General features: G+C 37.9%; 3 protein-coding genes, 1 long non-coding RNA gene and 1 other non-coding gene across 5 annotated transcripts; 3 read left to right on the forward strand and 2 right to left on the reverse strand.

The window, feature by feature from the left end:
• Positions 1 to 187: 187 nt before the first annotated feature.
• LOC114004659 (uncharacterized) lies at positions 188 to 3,516 on the forward strand. The gene is made up of 3 exons (XR_003546761.1): positions 188 to 377; positions 488 to 549; positions 3,110 to 3,516. It is a non-coding gene; the product is annotated as an uncharacterized LOC114004659 (long non-coding RNA).
• Positions 3,517 to 4,405: 889 nt separating this feature from the next.
• LOC102477522 (olfactory receptor 52D1) lies at positions 4,406 to 7,480 on the forward strand. Its single transcript, XM_027765718.1, has one exon. The coding sequence runs from the start codon at positions 5,654 to 5,656 to the stop codon at positions 6,713 to 6,715; it is 1,062 nt and encodes a 353-aa protein (XP_027621519.1). The 5' UTR covers positions 4,406 to 5,653; the 3' UTR covers positions 6,716 to 7,480.
• A 1,381-nt stretch (positions 7,481 to 8,861) lies between these two features.
• On the forward strand, positions 8,862 to 12,218 carry LOC102477959 (putative olfactory receptor 52P1). Its single transcript, XM_027765723.1, has 2 exons — positions 8,862 to 8,921; positions 10,926 to 12,218. The coding sequence occupies exons 1-2, from the start codon at positions 8,862 to 8,864 to the stop codon at positions 11,883 to 11,885; spliced, it is 1,020 nt and encodes a 339-aa protein (XP_027621524.1). The 3' UTR covers positions 11,886 to 12,218.
• A 5,646-nt stretch (positions 12,219 to 17,864) lies between these two features.
• LOC102492510 (putative olfactory receptor 52P1) lies at positions 17,865 to 18,800 on the reverse strand. The gene has a single exon (XM_006161952.2). It carries the CDS (start codon positions 18,789 to 18,791, stop codon positions 17,865 to 17,867), a length of 927 nt encoding a protein of 308 aa, XP_006162014.1. The 5' UTR covers positions 18,792 to 18,800.
• A 359-nt stretch (positions 18,801 to 19,159) lies between these two features.
• Positions 19,160 to 19,266, reverse strand: LOC114004664 (U6 spliceosomal RNA). Its single transcript, XR_003546763.1, has one exon. It is a non-coding gene; the product is annotated as a U6 spliceosomal RNA (small nuclear RNA).
• Positions 19,267 to 22,732: the final 3,466 nt, after the last annotated feature.

Raw genomic sequence — 22,732 nt, forward strand, 5'->3', positions numbered from 1 at the left:
TCCCCAGAGATCTTATTTGCAAATCCACCTCTGATTTTGGCAGCTGGGCTCATTGATGCTTTGAGCCGTTCTGCAGCCTCTCTCGACCAGAATAGAAATAAATGGGGTGAGACTTCAGAACCAGGAACTATCCTTTAGGTGCTGGATAAAGTCTTCAGTGCTGCTGAGCACCAAGAATGGAGTGAGTGTTAAACGGATTAGGTGGACAGAAAATAAGATTGAGGACAGTTCTCTAAAGTCAGGAGCAGAGGCAGTGGAAGAGAGAGATGACAATCTTACAAGGAAATTGATGTCCTTGACTACCGTGGAGGCCATCACAAATTGCCTGCTGACTCCATTATGAAAACTTGAGTTCACTGAATCCCTCAACTATTTGGGTAACATTAATGCTACCAACATGTATCACTTGCAAACCTTTCTTTGCTTTGTACCTGAATTCTTTGTTGCTACAGTTAGAGACTGTGGTCTCTTGGTATTTTCTTCACAGGCTTTAGGCAAGCCAGTTAGATCTCTGGGAGCAGGAGCAGCCTTTCTTAAAACAATGATGAGGTCAGACTTTATTTTTTCTTTTTAAAATAAATTATGTACATATATGGTATATAACATAATGTTGTAAGATACATATAAATAATAAAATGGTTAGTAAAGTTTAGCATGATATTTGCATTGTTTCTTACTCATATCTGCCAGATCAGCAAGAAAGAAGTAAAGCTATGTATATATATTAATATATGTTAATTTGTAACTTTATTTTTGAGTGCCTAGGACTTTAGTATCCCCAGAAAGTCTAGAGGACCAGCAAACTCATCTTACTTCTCATCTCATCTCCCCAATGTGTGCATAGATGGTACTTCCCAAATCTAATTTCCTCCCTGCAGATAGACTTGAAATTTAGTGTGCAAAAACTTTAGAGGCTCATCAAGCTACAATTTTTTTTTTTAAAGTATACCCAAGTTCTGTTCTAGTTCCAGGGCAAAATTGGTTGACTAACTCATTAAATACACCAGTAGAACGTTTACTTTAACAAAAATTAAGATCTTATTTACTGTCATCCCTCATGGCAAGTTGTTTTTAGATGTTAATAGACTGAAGATGCGAAAACACTTGACACCATGTAGTTATATGTAAGTTTCCTAGTCTTCTTGGGTCAATTCTGATCAACATGCTTATCTTCCTTTCAACGATACTGCCTTGTGGTTTCAGAAGAAGGGTGTAGTTATTATATTTGCATGTTAATGGTGTTTATTCCATTACATATGAGTGCCCATGGAACTGTGTTTCTTCGTGTGTCTAAAGGTCATCATGATTGCTCAGATTGGCAACTCTCTACAATTTACATATACATATTATACCTTTTTCTAGTCTCAGTGTCAGCCTATATTATCCTTCTTCTTTTATGTCATATTAGTTCCTTGACCCCTTAACTCCAAGATAAATTAATAAAGGAACCTCAATTACATTAGCATGTTGGTAGAATTGGGATTGTTGGAGGAGCCTCCCATTTCTTATAATAGTTCAACTAACCCAGCTAAATGAGGACTAGTCTTACTTATCTTTAAATAGAAGTTTTTATTTCAAAGAGAGAAAAACTAAAGAGCCCTCATCCTTGGATTATAAACTGAAGAAAGGCCAATTTGTCTTCCAATTTGAGGAATTAAACAAAGTTTACTTTTGAAAAGTGAGTACCTAGTCAGAGTAACAAACTCAGGGATTTCAAAACCATGAAATATAACAGTTTGGGTATTTTATAGCTAAAGCTTATTAAGTTACAGAGACTATATTATATGCTTTACATATTTTTTTCTCTCAATTAATTTTCCACAAAACCCTTTGGAGTATTACCTAAATTTTATACCAGGAAGCTGAGGACAGATTTGAATGAGAAAAGTGTAATACAGTTAGAAATGCCTGAGTTAGATAATTTGAACTCGGGAAGTCTGAATCTAGGTTATCTCTTATTTTTCAGAGTGAATAACAGAAGGGCAGCTTTAGGAGAGTGACATCACTAAGAGTTGAATAGAATAAAAAATGCTTGAAGCATTTGTGGAAAATTTTAATTTCGAGCCAAGATTTTTATTTCCTCAGAATCCTTCCTTGAGTAGGAATTGACTCATGAATTTTTTCTTCATATCATACATCAGCACAGCATTTTCTCCATGTTATCCATATATTGGAGATTGTTTGACTAATTATCTTTTTACTATACCATAAGTTTAATATATCATTGAATATTATTGTTTTTACTCTTTAATATATATATGAGACACCTAGAAAAGTATCTAGTACATGATAAACTGTCAATAAAAAAGATTTTTCATCAGAGGAATAAAATCAAAGAGCAGTCTTAGAAAGAATATAAATATTTATAAAACTGAAAGCCAGAGACATTAAAAAGAAAAAATAATTTATAATGTTGATTGTAGTTATATATTTTCATTCAGTGAGAAGTGAAACACTCTTAGACTCAGAGGATCTGAAGTTGAGAATCACTGCCTCAAGGAAAAATAAGTTCCCTGTCACTAGAAATGAACATCTTTCAGGCGACCACTTTTCAGGATATTACATTTGAGGATCTGGCACGATATTATGATTGAATGGCGTATGTGTTGTAACTCATTTCTCAAGTAAATGACAAGATAATATCTATTGATATGCATGATTTAAAAATTGTAGGTATTACTATGATAGAATCTAAAAACCTTTATATTTTTCTAAAATAGTCATTGATGTGTTTACATCACTTTGTTTGGAAGTTATAACTGAATTTTTTGAATTTTTAAGGATATATAAAATTACTATATACTTGTTAGTGAACTCTATTGTCATAGCTTTAAATGCAAAGAAATGATTCAATTAATAATTAAAACTTGTAATTATATTATTTTCTAAACAACTAGCAGTGATTAGTATAAACTTTCAGTAGTACATGAAAAATGTTTATTATAATTACTAAAAGAAATACCAAAATTTATAATGCATTATTAGTTTGTTTTTTTAATAATGCAATTTCAGGTAAGCTGAAGATCAAAGGAAGAATGTTCATAATTATTTTAGAGCTTTTTCTTTTTATCTAATCTTAGGTTCTTTCACATTCTTAATTTCTACTTAGGTTAGAATGACTGGATGAATTTAACAGTAACGCCCCTTCTAAAGACGGAGCGTCTTCGACTTCCAAAGACTGGGCTTAAACAAACAAAAAAAAATGATGATTCTAACTTCACATACAGGAGTATCTCAAGGCAAGATGTTTTAGAACATTTTCCTCCCCCCCACCCCGCCTCTTGATGGAAAAGCCTCAAACCATGGTGCAGGCCTTCTGAAAAATCTTCCCTCATTTAACTCACTTGTAAATCCTCAGTTGCCTGACTCTTCTTTCTGGAGATCTCCTAGTGCACACCTGTGTGGTTTCTGTACTGACTGGCCCTAAGGTATCATTATTCCGAAGTGTCATTATTCTGAAGTATCATACTCTAAAATATCATTAATCTTAAGTACCATATTCTAAAGATGAGCAGATGGCATAATGGTTATATTGCTGGACTCTCATGTAGTTGACCAAGGTTTGGGTCTCACATGGAGCCTGTGTGTGCTCATGCCCAAAATTCTGAGAGAAGAATGATGGAGAAGGGATTGATATATGGCTGTTCCCCGTGGGGTAATTTCTTGCTTTCTGTCTCTCTCTGTCTCTCCAGCAAGTGCATGTGCCCTATAGCAAAAATATCTCTCTCTCCTTTCTCTCTATTTCTTTCTCTCAAAAAAGTACCATATTCTAAAGTACTATTTTAAAGTGCCATACTCTAAAGTATCATACATTGAAGTTGACAAGGCAGACTAAAGCAGATATATTCTATAATCAGACTAATGCTATGACTAGTCAAGAAAGAAAAAGAAATGTATCATAGGGGCCAGCGGGTGGCTTGGTGTTAAGGGCACTGGATACCACATGGCTGAACACCGTTAGAGTCCCAGACCTGGCAGCTTGTTTTCTCACTTTGCTTCTCTCTCTCTCTCTCTCACTCTGTTCCTCTTTGGTAAAATTAAAATAAATAGAGTTAAATAAAAATAATTCTTTTTAAAAAAGAAATGTATCATAGATTAAATTATATTAGGCTATAAATGTATCAAAGTAGAGATGATAAAGACTGCCCCTTGGAGTATTTGTAGAGTGATAGAACATGAAAGTAATCATAGACTAGCAGGGAAAGATCTTGCTGATTCCAAGGGAAAATACCATACTATAGGGCATGTGTACTCATCAGAAAGACAGAAAGAGACGGAGAGACAGAAACTGAGAAATCACCTCCCCGGGGGATGGCCACACCTCAATCCCTTCTCCTCCATTCTCCTCTTGGGATCTTAGGCACGCATGCACATGAGCCCGGCATGAGTTTAGGCCACCGGGTCTGGGACTTGAACTGTATGTAGTCAACTACATGGAGACCAGCAACATAGACATTACGCTAACTGCTGGTCCCAGAAAAACACCAATTTTTAACTATGGTCACATATTTAGGTTCATTAAAAAATGAAATTATAGCATTCTATTTTTATGAATTAATCATTGAACATTATTTGTTAGTCTAATGTATGTAATACACAGATACTAAATACACAAAAAAAGATGACTCTGAAATTTTACAGGGCAGTGGAGAGAAACACATACATACAACTTTGCAACAATTTTATGTTTTCAAAGAGTGTCATGTTAAAGATGTGTGGTTCTCTCTCCACAGGAGAAGACAATATAATAGGACATCCTAAAGGAGGATGTTTTGGGCCAGTTTTTAAACGACTATTATGAGCTTACCAGATGGGAACAGCTGTTTTTTGCAGAAAAAGCACCATATGAAAAGGCACACTAACAGGAGAAATCATGCTTTTAGATTTTATAACACTTAGATATGGTTGGAATATTAAGTACATGGAAGAACATGGTGATAAATAATTTTAGGTGGATAGGCAAGGGAAAATTCAAGAAGAGCTTTCTTTGTATGTTATGGTATCAGGATTCTAGCAGAAAAGATTATACTCAAATTAATTCATTTATTATTAACTAGTTAATTATGCTCTCATTCTTTTCAAAATATTTTGAGAAGAATGTAATACAGAAACCATTTTCAAAAGTGTGGGCATGTGTAGGGACAAACTTCAGAAGTTGCCTGGATAAGTGAGAGCCAATGTTGTAACAATCCTTGGATTAAAGGGTTAGAAGGAAGAAAAGTTTAATAAAGGAAACTAGAGCCAGAGAAGACTGTTTAGACAAGGATGAAGTGAACATGCAACAACTCTACTAGGTGGAAGCTGAAGGAGTAACATATAGCCTCACTCTTCTTCCTCCTCCTAACCCCTCTTGGTATTTCCTATCACTGACTTTGACCACAAGTGAGAGGGTGAGGGAGTTGGTTGGTGTAGGCCATAGAGGTTAGTACCTCAGGACCCACTACATTGTAGAAAATGGTGGAGGGTAGCTCTAGAAGAGGTTAATTCTCGGTATTCTGCAAGTGCACACATGAAAAAGCTATGTTTGCATTATGGTTGATTATAGTCGCATGCTAGAATACTTAGGCAGCAATATATAGGATGGAAATCTGGAAAGTGGGCACATAAATTCAAAGCTATTTTCATAACTATGAATTTGTGAGGAACTGTGGGAATGAAAGACAAGAAATTGAATAAATATTTAGGAGGAATAATGACATCTAGGTTGATATTTCATTTTCTCACCACTTTCAGGAAAATAAAGCCTTCTGTTTTCTGCCTCATTATGCTCTCTGCATCTATCCTTAATGACACTACCTTCCACCCTTCCATATTTATTCTACTTGGAATCCCTGGGATGCAAGACCAGCATGCTTTGATTGCTATCCCCTTCTGCTCCATGTATATCCTTGCCCTGGTTGGCAACAGTACCATCCTCTACATCATCATGACAGACAGAGCTCTGCACGAACCCATGTACCTCTTCCTGTGCCTACTCTCTGTCACCGATCTGGTCCTATGTTCAACCACATTGCCCAAAATGCTTATGATCTTCTGGTTTGGGTTGCACACAATTTCTTACCATGGCTGCCTCACCCAGATGTTTTTTGTTCATGCAATCTTTGCCACAGAGTCAGCTGTTCTGCTGGCCATGGCTTTTGACCGCTACGTGGCTATCTGCCATCCACTTCATTATACAGCTATCCTCAATGCCACCATGATTGGAAAGATTGGTCTGGCATGTGTGATCCGTGGCATCCTTTTTGTTTTCCCCTTCATCATCCTCATTGAACGTTTACCCTTCTGTGGCCACCACATCATTCCCCACACCTACTGTGAGCATATGGGCATAGCCAAGTTGGCCTGTGCCAGCATCAAGCCCAACACCATCTATGGTCTCACTGTGGCACTTTCGATCACTGGCATGGATGTGGTCCTCATTGCTACCTCCTACATTCTGATTCTGCAGGCTGTGTTGCGACTGCCCTCCAAGGATGCCCAATTCCGAGCATTTAGCACGTGTGGAGCCCACATTTGTGTGATTCTTGTCTTCTACATCCCTGCCTTTTTTTCCTTTTTCACTCACCGCTTTGGACATCGAGTACCTCCTCAGGTCCACATTGTACTGGCAAATCTCTATCTCCTTGTACCACCTGTTCTTAACCCCCTGGTCTACGGCATTAACACTAAACAGATTCGCCTGAGAATATGGGGCTTTTTTACCGGGAAGAGGTAGCTATACTCCTTACATACCCTAAGGACTAATGGGAGAAGTTCATTCATCTCTAACTTTCTTTAGCATTTCTTATTCTTGGACTAGAGGTTGCTACTTTTGTTAATCTTAAGCCACTGTCATGTATTATCTGAGAGTTTTTGAAGTATTTAGAACAACTCATCTACATCTGCTAATATACAGAATGTAATTTTCCTGTAAAGCTATCATGTAGCCCATTAATGGACCTGTAGGTCTTCAATCTTCCTTGGGAAATGTCAAGAGGCATTGTAGTATATGTGAAAGCAAGAGACAAGGGACGGTTATTCTCCCCATGTACAGAAATCCTATGTAACAGAGGTAGAGGAAAAGGGGTCATAAAAGAATTGTTTACTTATCATTTCAAAGAATTAAGCAAACACACACACACACACACATATACATAAATACACACACACACACACACACACACACTCATTAATTAGTGAATTATTCCTAGCACTTTCTTAGACCTAGAGTGTTTTCAGTGAGGATGTCAGTCCTGGGGAAGAGATGACTGTGGGAGCCCAAGCCCCTGGATCTAGGGTTAAGTTTGGGATAGATGATGATGACTGCCGGGTGACTTGTTACGAGAAGTCTAGAAACATATATGTCTATAAGAAGTCATAGCACATAGTGCTGAGAAATTACTTCAAAAGATGTCACTTTACAGCTAATACACTCACCTTATATGTGCATGGTGGTCTCAACTGGGCTGGACTGAGGTATATATCATGCTGGGTAAAGTCTCCTCACAATCTAAATGATGTATAGCAATTTAATGTATGAATAATAAATACATTAATTAATTAAAAAATGAATTGTGAATTGTGGGATTAAAAATGGTATTCCATTAATTTATCATCATATAAAAAATAATTTTGCATTTTTCCTGATGGTCTCTGTGTGATGATTTTAACATGCAAATTATTCTGAGGGCCACCATGGACTCTATCTGACCTTTTCTGTGTCTCTCTCTGGTGAGTCCACTTGCCCTGCAAAACTTAAAAAACTTTAAATAAAAGAAAAGATAAAGAAAAATAAAGAAAGCAACCTCCCAACTGGATGTGGTCATCCTGCAATCTTTTTTCCTTCATTTCTCTATCCTGGCAGGATTTGGGACATATACTCTCACATTCCCAGCATGTTTTACAAGATACCATGGCCAAGATTTGAATCATGGTCAGCCATGTAGTATGTAGATCCAGTGTTTTGGTTTTTGTTTTTTCTTCCTTCCTGTTCCTTCCCTTTCTTTCTTTCTTTTTTTAATTTGCCAGAGAAAGAGAAAACCAGAGAGGAAGTGAGAAAGTTCCCTTTGGGAGAATGATCATGGTGCTATCTCTTTTCCTCCATCTCTTCCTTCTTTGGGATTTTGAGCACACACACATGCTAGGCATGTTTCTCAACCTGTCAGGTCTGGGACTTGAATCAGGCAGTGGATCATGTGGGATCCAGCTACCTTACCTACCTGTCCATGAGCAGGCCCAGATCCAACTTTCTATGCTCAGCACTTAACTCAGTGCTATTGGGCTATCTCAAAAATTATTATTTTTTTTAATTGCCAGAAGACATGTGTGTCGAAACAGAGAGACAGGGACAAAGCACTTCCAAATGGAGCATGGTTATGATTCAATCCTTTCTCCTCCATTTTTCCATTTTTTTGTAGCAAATAGGAAGATCTCATTCTGTAAGCATTTTAGAGCTTACACACACCCATGCCCAGAATGTTTTTTAAGTCACTGAGGCAAGGACTTGAGTCATGAACAGGCATGCAGGATCTAGCTTCTTTAAACCACTTTGCTGTGGGGACAGCCATTATATTTTTTCAAGTTTTAATTTTTAAAAATTATGCCAGAGGGTGTATGTGCTCACCAGACAGACATACAAAGAAAGAGAGAAAAAGTAAGAAAGTACCACCCTATTGCACATGGTCCTATTGCAACCCTTTCTCCTCCATTTCCTCCTCCTTTCAGGATTTTGGGCATTCATGCACATGCACCTGACATTTTCCTCAAGCTGCCTGATCCAGAACTGGAACTGTGCAGCTGGCCATGTGGGATCTACACCTCAGGCTGGCCCCCTTTTGAATTTTTAAATATACAGTTCTATGACATCCATTACGCTTACGATAATGTGCATTCAGCACAACTATTTATTTCCAAAACTTTTTATCAACTCAAACAGAGATTCTGTAACCATTTGAGGGGTAGAAAAACTCTAGCTCCATTCTTTTAGGGTCGTGGCTGGTTCTGAAAATTAAGTTGATGTCACATGGATTAATAGGAAAAAAGTTTACAAATCAATTAATTGTAAGTTTTATATGACACAGATGACCTCATAACGAAATGAAAACCTATTTGATATGCAATTAAATATTAAGTGGCCTTTGACTCACATCTCTCCTTCCACCTACATCCCCCCTGACCCGTACCCTGACAACCATTATTTTGTTCCCTATCTCTGCAAAAGTTGACATTATACACATATATTTGTATTTTTACGTTTCTGTGTCTGGTTTATTTAACTTAGCATAATGTCCTCTAGGTCCATCCACATTGCAACAAATGAAAAGATCTTTTTAAAGTTTGGATAGTACTCCATTATGTATCTACAGCACAGTTTTTTCTTTTATTCCCTCTCTATTTGACCTGATTTTTCTTTCTAAAAATATTTTCTTATTTGCATTTAACTATTGTAAGTCTTTGTAGAAAAGAGGGACATCCCAGTCTCATATTTATATATATACTACAGTTTCATTATCCATTCATCCATTGATTCAGCTTTCACTTTGCTCTTTTTCTCCTTAAGTTCCTTCAGGACTGGTAAAGACTGGAACATTTCCAAAATCCCTAAGGTCAATTAGTCTCACCTCCTGGAAGCTCAGGGCAACAACCTCTGGGGTCAATTATACACCTAATAGTAGTGGTGTCTTGTGTGTGGAGAGGAGCAGCGTGGAGCAAAAGCAATTTCTGGGCACCCTGAGAGCCTTTCCTTAGGTTACTTAAAGGACCACACCTTAGATTCAGAGTGCCCCAAGGTGAGGAGTGGAGAGATGCAGGTCCATGCATATGTTCTCCAGGAGCCAGGTGGGTGTCTGCTAAGTTACATTCACACACGCTCACACATACACACCTGCAGAAGTGTCTGGGAGCTGTCCAGTCTCTCACTGCCTTACTTTCAGGTAAATGGTTCTAGCTGAGGGTGGGCTGTCTGGTAGCCTGCTCTCTGGGCTTCAGCTGCCCCACATTCCATTGCCTACTCTATTCTTCATCATCACTGCACAGTTTTCTTAGGAAAAAAAAAGAAAGAAAAAAAAAACAAAACAGAACAAAAACCCTACTAAGATCTCCATCTGCCAAAAATGTATATTCTTGGATTTGTGGATATAGAATTCTATTACAAACTATTAAGATGTCTTCATTTTTTTAAAACTCCTATTAACATATTTCATGTTTTGGTTTCTGAAAAGGGTGTATTCTATTTTGTCAATTTGTCTTTTATTTCTATTTGTTTTTGTCTCACATACATCAAGTTATGTTCATTACATGGATATACATTAATTTCTGAATATATTCACATGTATTTAATAACATATCTTATTAATTAACATTGAACCAGTTTGTCCTTTCTGAAAACACTTATCATAAAATACATTCTTTCAGATATCAGTGCTGTTACACTGTAATATTATAGAATAGTACTATACTGTATGATATCTACTGTCTGAGTTTTAGAATCTTTTTCTTGTGTGTGTTTTTTTTTTATCTTTATATAGTTGTTTATTTTTAGGTTTTTGTCTTAGGGCACATGAACTCTCCAGAGAGACAGAGAGAGAGAAAGTGAGAAATCATTATCCAGGGAAGATAGTCATGCTGCAATCCCTTCTTCCCCATTCTCCTCTTAGGATTTTGGGAACACATGCTTATGTGCCAGCTGTGATTTTCAGGTCACCAGTTTCAGACCTCAAACCACTGTCAGCCATTCAGGATTCCAGTGCCTTAACCATGTCACCTGCTGGTCTCCATTTTTCTGTTTCTTAACACTCTAGTCTGATTCCAGTGCCTTAACCATAATGTCACCTGCTGGCCTCCATTTTTCTGTTTCTTAACACTCTAGTCTTTGTTTTCCATTTTGAAACTATTTGAAACTTTTTAAAAATGGGAGTTCATGTAGTTTTTTTTACTGCTTTTCTCAGGTACTTCACCAGGGTGCCACCATGACTGTTTGCAATGCCACACAGGGCCACCCTTCTTTCTTCATTCTCCAAGGCATTGCTGGAATGGAGTACAAGCACAGATGGATATCTATTCCCTTCTCCTCCATGTATTTTGTCACTGTGCTCGGGAACTGCACCATCCTCTTCACTATCTCCACAGAGCGCTCCCTGCACAAGCCCATGTTCTTGCTCCTATGCCTATTGGCCCTCACAGACCTGGGCATGTCCACAACCACCATTCCCAAGGTACTGTGCATCTTCTGGTTTGGCCAGAGTGAGATCAGCTATGAAGGCTGCCTGGTCCAGTTGTTCTTCATCCACTCCATCTCTGCCATGCAGTCGGCAGTCCTGATGACTATGGCTTTGGACCGCTATGTGGCCATCTGTGAGCCTCTACGCTATGCCACCATCCTTTCCAATAGCCGTATTGGGCTAATTGGCCTAGTGAGTTTGCTGAGAGCCATCCTCTTCATTCTCCCCATGCCCATCCTCCTGCAGAAGAAGCCCTATCATGCTATCCATGTTATCCCTACCACCTACTGTGAGCACATGGCTGTGGTAAAGTTGGTGTGTGTGGACACCACCATCAACAGGATATATGGTCTGGTGGTGGCCTTGTTGGTTGTTGGGACAGACATCTCAGCTATTGCCTCATCTTATGTGCTAATCATCCGGGCTATAATGCGTCTCTCTTCTAAGGAAGCTCACCACAAAGCTGTCAATACCTGCACCACACATATCTGTGTTATGCTTATCTCTTACACTCCCTCACTTTTTTCTTTTCTCACCCATCGCTTTGGCCGAGGGATCCCACCCCATGTCCACACCATTCTTGGCAACCTCTACTTCCTTGTGCCTCCAATGCTCAATCCTATTATTTATGGAGTGAAAACCAAAGAGTTTCGGGAAAAGGTAACTAAATACAGGTGCTGGAGGTAAAAGACTGTAACTCTTGCCCATGGTCAGAAACTTGTCTGATACAGCAATTGTGAGGTTGAGAAAGAAATGTTAAGTGGATGCAGGACCTGAGGGAATTGTCTATTGAAGGAAGTTTATCAGATTGTCAAATTTGCTGCTGAGATATTTATCCTTGGACAGAGAGGCTAAGACACAGACAACCTTGTTGGTCTCACTAACTCTAAAGCAAGGCAATTATTCTCTATGAAATGAAAGTAATGACCCCTGTTCTTCATACGTGGCAGAGTGGTTGGGTAAATCAGATGTGATAATGTTTGTCAAAGTATTTCAAACAATACACACTGAGTGCATGTAAGATGGTGTGGAATGTTTCCCTAATAAAAAAAAAAAAACAATAACTTGTCGCCATGAGTGTAAATGCCACTTACTTTGCCAAAGCAAGGCCAACATACATGCAGGTGTGAGTGTGTGTATGTATTTGTGAGCTGGAAGGGAGAATCAAAAGTGAAGAAGTTTGTGGGGGAGTGAGATAGGAGAAGGGAATTTCAAAATAGAATTGAGAATCACTATCTTATTCTCCTTAGTGCAGAAGGCTTACATTTGATTAATAGGATTTGTTGCTTCCTTGAAGGCTTAGAGAATATGTACAGAAAATGTAATCTTCAATTCCTGGAGAACTTTCAAAAGAAAAGGGAAAAACGGATGCTCCTAGCCTTAAAGGTTGATGCTTGTTTTAACTAATTTTGTCTTTGTTAAAACTAGAGTCAGTTCTTGTGCTTGTCTCAACCAATTCTAGTGTCTGACAACTCTCTTGTAAAGACATAATTCAAAAAATGTTCTTTTCAGGGTTGTAGGTGTTAACGTTAATTTTACACTGGAGATTTTAGGTTACAGAATATGCCAGACCATTTTTGAGAGCTCAGGAAGAAGTCATTATAAAATACATGGAGTAGAATGTGTAGTTTAGATCCTGTACCCAGATATAAGAGTTAAATTCAGGGGATATTATCATTTCTAAATAGTGATTTGTGATACAGAGGCAAATATTTTAAGACATATGAAGTTTGAAACCAGAAAATTCTTACGGTTTTTATAATGCTATATAGCTAATATTATCGGAGTGTCAGAAAAGTCATGATGTGTATGTTCTGTTTTTCTACTCAAAAATGCGTCATGACTTTTTTGACAACCCATTAAAAAGGCAAAATTCAATGAAAAAGAAAAAAAGATCTACCTTTAAGGCTATTTAGCCATTATTTAAAGGAGACCTTTAAAATACTTAAACTATAGTTGTTAAAAATTTAATTGACAAATATGGCTAACAGAAGTCATGTGGTTAAGGTGCTGGACTCCCACATGGCCAACATGTTTTGAGTCCTGAACCCAGTGACTTGAAAATCATACCAAGCATGTGTACGTTTGTGCCCAACATCATAAGAGGAGAATGGAGGAGAAGGGATCGTGGTATGGTCATCCCCCATGAGAGTTGATTTCTGACTTTCCTATTATCTGTCTCTCTCTCTGGTGAGCATACATGCCCTATGGCAAAAACCCATCCATATTAATGTGCCACATAGACCTCCTGCTATAGAAATCCTAATTGACAAAAGGCTGTTAATCTTGCAATTTAAAATTCATCATTGAATTTGCACCAAAGTTGTGTTTTTCAATGTCTACTCTCCGTCTATGATGGAGTGTCAGAAGGATGCTAAAGGCATCCTTGCTGCTGGGGAAAGAGGGACATCTTGGTAGGCTCATGGGTCATTAGACTGGCTTTGTATTACAATCTAATATATCCACCTAACCTTTTTGCTCTTTATTTTTAACTTGGGGTTAAACTTGTACTGTAAACTGTCTGCTGTCCAAACCTAAAATAATTATCTTTCTTATCTTTTTTCACACAGTATTTTCCTGAGTAAAATTCTTACATGTTAAATATTTTTTTGGTATTTGCTTTACAGAAAACCCAAACTAATGCAGGTAATATTAAAGTGTTATAAGTGGCAAGATAGGGAACTGGGACATCCTATCTAACAAGCAGAGTCTATTCTCTGGATTGGCAGGTCACAAGATGTGGTGGTTCAGTTGCCAAATATTTTATCAGTGGAAGTGAATCTTTCTTTGTTTCATTCATTCTTTCTTCCTCTTTCTCCTCTTCATCGCTTTTCTTTTTTATTTTAATTCCTAGAGGACTTGTACACTTGGCAGAGAGAGACAGAGAGAAAGATAAACAGAGAAAGAGAGAGAGAGAGAGAGAGAAAGTCCCCTTCCAATAGAATGTAGTCATGCCACAATTCTTTGTCTCCCATTTCTCCATTCTGCGAGGTTTTGGAGCTTAGTAACTACATGTGAAGATACATTCACATCCAAAGCATTTCTGAACAACTGAGTAGACAAAATGATCATCTATTGACATTAACAAGTCTCCACCATCAGCCACTGTAGAACCAGCACAGACTAAACATGGTGGAAGAGATGGATGCTGCATTTAGACACATTGATATGGCCTCTCACTGAATACCCAATTTGTCAGCAGAAGAGACCACCAGTGGTTTCTGAACATGGCTTTCTCAGCTTATTCTCACTTGCTCCCTAGTTTCTTTACATAAGTATTTCTACAAGCAAAATTCTTGCAGTTATTCTTGTTTTCTTTTCTGAAGACCTAAGTTAACAGAGCTCCCTTCAGCAAACTCAAATGGAAGCCAATTGGTGATGGAGAGTTGGTGATATATTCCATCCAAATCAATTCCTAGGAACACAGAGTGCATTTCAGAAGAGTGGAGACTGGATAAGAGTGGGCAGAAAATTAACAATAGGTAACAACTAGAAAAGACACATATTGCCAGGACCAGCAGATGGTATAATGGTTGCATTGCTAGACTCCCACATAGTCAACTGTGGTTCAAGTCCCAGACCCAGTGACTTAAAACTCATGTTGGATGTGAGTGCATGTGTGCCCAAGATCCTGAAAGGAAAATGGAGGATAAGGGATTACAGAGTGGCCATCCTCCTAGGGAGTGATTTCTCACTTTCTGACTCTCTGTCTCTCTAGCAAGTGCACATGCCCTATAACAAAAATCTTTCTCTAAAAAAAAGACATATATTGTCAATTTTCTAAACAGGTTATAGCAGTTCTATTGCACCAAGGTAAGTCTTGACTTTATTTGTGGTATTAGGAATGAGGTGCATGTGTAGTTGTGCTACGTTTATGATTGATACCACTCTGCTAAGTGCTCCACTAGGTGTTGCTCCATGACCTTTCATTCTCCATTCTTGATTTTCTTTAAGCAGACAACGTGGACATTAGAGAGTGGGAACACGTGTCATGATCAGATAGATTAGATTTGAATCCAGGCTTAGCCATTCGCTACTCATGTGACTATGGGAAAGTTACATTAAAAACTGAACCTCTGTAATTTAATTAGTAGAATGGATATTATACAACTGGACTTAAATTTCAAACAATTTAATATATAAACATTAATGGAACAAGTGTCACCAAGCCATCTTGTCAGATGGTATTTATGTTGGAATTAAAAGACTCTGAAAAATATAAGATAGGACACTTTCCTTCTCTCCTGTTCTAGAACAGAAATATCCTTAACTTAATTGTTGCCCTAAACTTTTCTTAGGATTTCTTATTTTTTAATATCTTCACCTGCATATTAGTTTCTCTCTGAACTGTGTAATGTTAATCATGATGGTGACTAAAAGTTGACACTAACCATAAATCCCCCCTCTATGGTCTAATCTTCATTGGGAAATCTGGCTTATCAACAACAAAAGCACAGAGAGACCACCACAGATTTATCAGGCGGCTCTACCACTTTTTCTCCCTCTATGTCAACCTTCCCCTACATATTCTCCATAAAAACAATTTCACAGTTAAGAGTGAATTAAGATATTTTTTAAATAAGAGAATTAATTATAGAATAAGCTGAAGAGTATAATTTTATCTATTATAATATTTTAGTTTGTTTGTAGGCATCTTCTGACTGTAGAGGCTAAGGCAGACCAGCTGAAACCTGGAAGAAAGGAGCATTCAGTACAGAAGGCCCACTCTGTCCTAGGTCACAGGAATTAAAGATGTCCTTAGAGTTTATAGATTATTAAATCAACTAAGGTAGAGAAGAGATTAGGATTGGTTAGAAGTTATAGACAGAGATAAAGAGTATGCACATTTTTATCTTCCATGTCATTATCCTTTTAAAAATGTGATGTAATTTGGGACCAGCAGTTGGCATAGTGGCTTTGTCACTGGACTCCCATTTAGTCAACCATGGTTCGACTCCCAGACCCAGTGGCTTAAATTCATTCCGGGCGTGTGTGCTTACATACCCAAGATTCCGAGAGGAGAATGGAGGAGAAGGGATTATGGCATGGCCATCTCCTGAGGGATGATTTCTTACTTTCTGTCTCTCTGTCTCTCCTCTTTGTCTTTCTGGTGAGATCACAATTATCCTATTTCTAAATAGTTCTTATACTCCATAATTTCATATTGTTTCACTTCCACCTTTCTAATCATCCAATCTTGTCTTTGCCTTATGACATTGTTCACTCAATTGATTAATAGCTATAAATGTAATGATTAGTTAGAAATTCCCCTCATTACAATGATTTTATTTATAAAAAACATAATAATGCTGCATCACAATAATGTAGGTTGGCCTTTGTGCATTATCTGAGTCACCATGAAATATTATTTCAGGAATAGGCAAACTTCTTCTCATATATGGTTTTTAAAACTTCAGTTCCTATTCATGGGAATCTTTTGAGTTAAACATCTGGATACGTGTTTTCCCTTGCATTTTGTAAGATGTATCTCAATAGTCTGAGTCTCATCTATGGATGTCATTCTTGGGTTTCTTCAATTCTGTCACCTGCATCTGCATCACATCCTGTCAGTACTGTGAACAACTGGCATTGCTGTTGCATTAAATAATTCTCATTTACTTATTTGGAGGGGTTTTCTATAGAACACATGCTCTCAGCAGACAGACAGAGAGAGACAGAGAGATAGAAAGTGAGAAATCACCCCCCGGGGGGATGGCCACACTGCAATCCCTTCTCCTCCATTCTCCTCCCAAGATCTTGGGCATGCACGCACACGGCACCTGGCGTGAGTCTAAGCCACTGGGTCTGGGACTTGAACTGCAGTTGACTACATGGGAGTCCAGCGACATAGCCATTACGCTAACTGCTGGTTAAGAATTATTTAATGAGGGACCAGCAGATGGTGCAATGGTTATGTCACTGGACTCCCATGTAGTCAATCATGGTTCAAGTCCCAGACCCAATGACTTAAAACACTCATGCCAGGGGCATATGTGTGATTGTCCAAGGTCCCAAGAGAATAATAGAGAAGGAGTTTCAGTGTAGCCAAACCCCCGGGGGGGTAATTTATTACTTTCTGTCTCTCTGTCTCTCCAGCAAGCATATGTGCCCTATAGCAAAAACCTCTCCAAACAAATAAATTAAAAAATGCTCAATGAAAGACTAATTGCTTGAAGAGTTATTGTGTGCAAGGTGTATACAAAGGTAATGAGTATAGCAGGTCCCTTTCAGCAAGAAGAAAATAGCTATAAACAGGCCCAGAAAATTTGAGAAGTACAAAATACAAAGAAAATGAAAACAAATATAAACTCTCCACCAAAACAAGGAAAGAGATCTGAGATCATTTACAGAGCAATTTTGTGTGTAGGTGATGAACATGAACACAGATGTAAGATCATTAGGAGACCTATGTTATTCTGATGTTAAATAGAAAAAGACATCTCTCCTTCTTGCAGTTCATACCTAAATTAAAATACCATCATATCAGCCCACAATGTAAGCCATTAAATAAAAAAGGAAAGAAAAATCCCTCCTCCATGGTCTGTTCTTTCCACCATTCATCTGGAGATACCATGGGGTCATGGATGGTCAGGCAAAGGCATTACCAGTTGTCTTTATTTTCCTTTATACTCAGGTTTATTGCCAGTATCCACAGCCTATTGCAGTTTATCTGCACAGATATTTGGCTACCTTTTCCCTTATTTCCTTCATCTTTATTCCATAAATGATGGGGTTGAGCATTGATGGTAGAAGAAGATAGAGATTGGCAAGAAGAATATGGGTATGAGGTGGGATATTATGACCAATGCGGTGGGTGATAGAGGAAAAGAGTGCAGGCACATAAGTGACAAGGATGACAAAGAGGTGTGCTGAGCAGGTGTTGAGGGCTTTGTAGATGGCATCTTGAGAGTTGAGGCGTACCACAGCTTGTAGAATTAGGATATAAGAGAAGCCAATGAGCAGCAGATCAAGTCCTACAACAAGCAGGATCACAAAAAGCCCATAGATACGGTTGGGTCTGGTGTGACTACAAGCCATTTTTACCACAGCCATGTGGTCGCAATAAGTATGGGGAATGATTATATGGCAGAAAGTCAGCCTTTGAAGTAGAAGAGGCATGGGCAGAATAAGAATCACACCTTTGGACAGAGCCACCAGCCCTAGGCGTCCAACTAGGGAATGGCTCAGAATTGTGTTGTAGCGTAATGGCTGACACACAGCCACAAAGCGATCAAAAGCCATTGCAACAAGTAGGGCTGATCGTACCACTGATGCTCCATGGATGAAAAACATCTGAGTGAAACAGGCATTGGAGGCTATATCTCGATCATTGAACCAGAAGAGGCAGAGGAGCTTGGGCACTAGAGCCAGAGAGGAAATGAGGTCAGCCAACATCAACAGGGCCAGGAGCAGATACATTGGGGTGTGAAGTGTGGGCTCTGTGGCCACCAGAAAGAGGATAGCACCATTGCCAATGAGGATAGCAAAGAACATGGAGGAAAAAGGAAGCGAGAGCCACAAGTGCTGCGACTCTAAGCCAGGTATGCCCATCAGGCTGAAGGTCAGGAAGCCGGAATGGTTGAAGACTACCATTGTAGAGACTGTCAGTGGTTGTTAAAGAAAGTGTAGACACCTGCCAATGAAACATGGTAATAGGTTGTCTTTATCAGTTTTATTTGCAATGACTTGTTAGACGGGAATCAGGGAAAGATGATAGAATGCTATTTTCGAATCATAGAATTCACAATTGGGTGAAGGTCTATCTCTAAACATCTACATTTTTGTTGCAATCATTTCTTTATGAGGTTTCAATTCAAGCCTATAGTTTCTACTTGTGACTGCTTTTCTGTATAAAAGATGTTGAACTGGATATTTACCCTTACTCTTTCTAGTTCAGCAATTCTATACTTCAAAAACAATGTTCTGGAGTTCTGAGTAAGAATAAGAGAAATTTTTTTTTTTTAAATATGGAACGCTTCACGAATTTGCGTGTCATCCTTGCACAAGGGCCATGCTAATCTTCTCTGTATCATTCCAATTTTAGTATATGTGCTGCCAAAGCGAGCACAAGAGCAATGTTTTTTATCCTTTATGAAAGGATGAAAGAATCTGATGGATGAGTCATGTTCTTAATTGGAAGGCATACATACACACACACACACACACACACACACACACATATATATGTATACACACACACACACACACACACAGAGAGAGAGAGGGAAAATGAGGAAACGTGTTACTTTACCACTAAGTCCAGTAGTGCTGAGCTGTTGGGCAAAATCTCCTTTGAGTTCCTTTGGTTTTTATGAGTTTTTCCTCTTCAAAGGATCCACTCTCTAGTAGTTAAAGGTTTTTCTTTCTGTGTATCTCTGTCTTTTGGACAAAATAGAAAATACAGAATTCCTGAATAAGAACACTGTCCGGTGGCTGTCTTCCACTACCTTTCAATCTATCCCTGTATGCCCTTGTTGGCGGTTTTGACCTGACTTGTGCATTTCTGTGTCTTGCACTACAGCTGGCTCTCATGTGTACATTGTATTACCCTTAATCACACTCAGTAGTCTTTTATGTCAAATTAGTTCACTGGTCTATCTGAGTGCTCATTTATTCTATGGTTTCTATCATGTATTAAGAAGTTTTATTATTTTTTTTCTTCACAGCAATAAAACTTCAATTCTTAGCTTATAATCTCACTTAACAAAAGGTCTGCAGAAGTGATTTATTATTTGGGTATTTGGAGATAATCTATTTGATGTGTTTTTGTAAAACCTTTTCACTCCATACCAGATGTGCTTCATTGTCAAGTGCATATTTAAATTAAATTCTTGAATTGTAATGTTGATTTGCTGCATTTTTTAAAATAAAATTTAACTGGAAAAAGTTTTATTTTACTTTTTTAAAGAATTACTTTATTTAACTTTATTTATACCAGAGATGGACAGAGTGAGAGAGAGAGAGAGAGAGAGAGAGAGAGAGAGAGAGAGAGAAAGAGATAGGGAAAGTGAGAAAGCAAACCATCATGTCCGGGACTCAGACCATGGTTGGCCATGTGGGAGTCCAGCGCCCTTAACTACCACACCACCTACCAGCCCCAGAAAGTTTTATTTTTTTCAAGGATCTATGGACATTACAGTTGAATCAAAAACATTTTCCACTAATACCTGTGTCTATAGGACATACTGTCTTCCATCTCTCAAACGCTGTCCATTCCACTTACTTTTTTTAAAGTTATGGACTTTCAGTATAAGCCTGTAGTCTCTACTTAAGATTTTACATGTTAAAGAGCTAATCTTTAAAATATCTAATGGTGTTTAGAAATACTCTAAGCTGTAACAGTCATGAGGATGATTAATGGTTTTTACAGGGAGTAGGTGTTACACATGCGGATAATGAGGGAAATCTGTATTCAACTTGGACTTCTAAAAGAAGTTAATCTTTACAGTAGAGTATGCAGTGCGGTAGAGATGGTGGAAAGGAGGGCTAAGAACACAAAGAGAATAATTCTAGCCAGAATAACTAAAATAACACAGTCACTCGCATTTTGTAAAGCTTTAGAGAGAATGACATTTTCATGACTTTGAATATTGCTTTGTGAATTGCTAGATTAATTAATAATGTCATAGGACATAATGTCCACTATAAAATACAAAAAATATCTAAATATTGAAATTACTCTTTTAGAACATAATGATTCTAAAAATATTTATTTTATTTGATCCAAAATGGCATTAAAATGAATTCCACACTTAAACTGCACCATATCCCAGAATCCTTGGGACTTTTCTATAAGTAGGAGATATATAAATAGTCAATTTGTTTGTGCTAAGTATTTTCTGCATACTCTTGGTCTTTTAAAAACTAGAAGTCTTCTAAAAGTTTATGGAAAATGAATATGATAAAAAAATAAAAGTGTGAATTTTAAGAACTTTAATTCCATTTTTCTACAAACTTATTAAAGTAATTTTGATGGTCATACCTCAGTGTTGTTTCTGATTTCACTCTTATTATTAATCTTTATTATTATTATTATTTTGGAGAGATTTTGCTATAGGGCGCATGTGCTCGCCTGAAAGACAGAGAGACAGAGAGATAGAAAGTGATAAATCACACCCCAGGGGGGATGGCTACGCTGCAGTCCCTTCTCCTCCATTCTCCTCTCAGGATCTTGGGCACACACACACGTGCCCAACCTGAGTTTAAGCCACTGGGTCTGGGACTTGAACAATGGTTGACTACATGAAAGTCCAGTGACATAGCCATTATGCCAACTGCTGGTCCCCTCCTTTGTTTTTCTTGTAGGTATCTGACTCTTAACTATGACAAGTACAATCCTTGGAAGCAGTACACTTTAGAGTACTGAAAGCAAGAAATCACCCCCAGGGTTATTCTCTGTTCAAATCAGTTAAATTTGACATGTGGAAAATCAGTATATTTGTTAAAATTACTAGAAAATACCAGGAAGAGGGCTGGCTGGTGGCATGGTTGTTACGGTACTGGTCTCCTACATGGCTGATCACAGTTTCAGTCCTGAACCTGGAGACTTGCTCTCTCACTTTCTTTCTCTTTCTCTCTCTCTCTCTGTCACATCTCTCTCTGGTCAAACTAAAAAAAAAACTGAAATAAGTAAATAAATAAATGGAATAAATAATACTAAATACTAAATATTAATATTAAAATACTAAATATTAATACTGATATTAAAAAACATCAGTTAGAATTTAAGTTGTTAGATTCTCCAGCATCTTTAAAACTGCTCTCCATTTATGGAGCATCTGGTCTTGGTCTGGGCTAAAGAAGAAATTCATTAATGGGGCTTTCACTAGTCTTATTGATTCAAGAACTAACAAGACTCAAAAACAGAATGAGAATGGAAATATGGATAGGGAGATGCAGGGTACCACTAAAAAGACAGAAAAATTCCAGATTATATTCTGCTCTATCTTCACTTCCACCTCGCTTGTTGGTACATCTACTATTTATGCAGAGGAACTGATTTCACAATTCCAATGTCCATCACTAGTTCTGAACACACTCATATCTGCCAATCATTTAGCTCTAGTCCTATGAAATATATATATTTTAAAAGGACACCAAGCTCTCTTTTCATTAGTCCTTCCTGACTTGTACCCCTAAATTTGTGCACTGATTGTTGTAACATCTGTGAAACATTGTATAATTTTAATGAATTATGAATGAATTATTATTAATAAATTATTATTATTATTATTTTTGGAGAGATTTTTGCTATAGGGCACATGCACTCGCCAGAAAGACAGAGACAGAGAGACAGAAAGCAAGAAATCACCCCCAGGGGAGATGGCCACACCACAATCCCTTCTCCTCCATTCTCCTCTCAGGATCTTGGACACGCACGCACACACACCAGGCGTGAGTTTAAGCTGCCAGGTCTGGGACTCGAACCATGGTCGACTACATGGAAGTCCAGTGACATAGCCGTTATGCTAACTGCTGGTCCCAATAAGTTATTATTGAGACCTGTCATCAACTTATAATTTTACAATTTCAAT

This window comes from Tupaia chinensis, unplaced genomic scaffold, assembly GCF_000334495.1.
Source record: "Tupaia chinensis unplaced genomic scaffold, TupChi_1.0 Scaffold139491_1, whole genome shotgun sequence".
NCBI classification, from domain to species: Eukaryota; Metazoa; Chordata; class Mammalia; order Scandentia; family Tupaiidae; genus Tupaia; species Tupaia belangeri.

Bases quoted from the DNA above. Each gene is read 5' to 3' on its own strand.
- LOC102477522 (XM_027765718.1), top strand. From the start codon at position 5,654: ATGAAAGACAAGAAATTGAATAAATATTTAGGAGGAATAATGACATCT.
- LOC102477959 (XM_027765723.1), top strand. From the start codon at position 8,862: ATGTGCATTCAGCACAACTATTTATTTCCAAAACTTTTTATCAACTCA. The intron at 8,922-10,925 runs GTAACCATTTGA...TGCTTTTCTCAG, and splicing joins TCAACTCAAACAGAGATTCT to GTACTTCACCAGGGTGCCAC.
- LOC102492510 (XM_006161952.2), bottom strand. From the start codon at position 18,791: ATGGTAGTCTTCAACCATTCCGGCTTCCTGACCTTCAGCCTGATGGGC.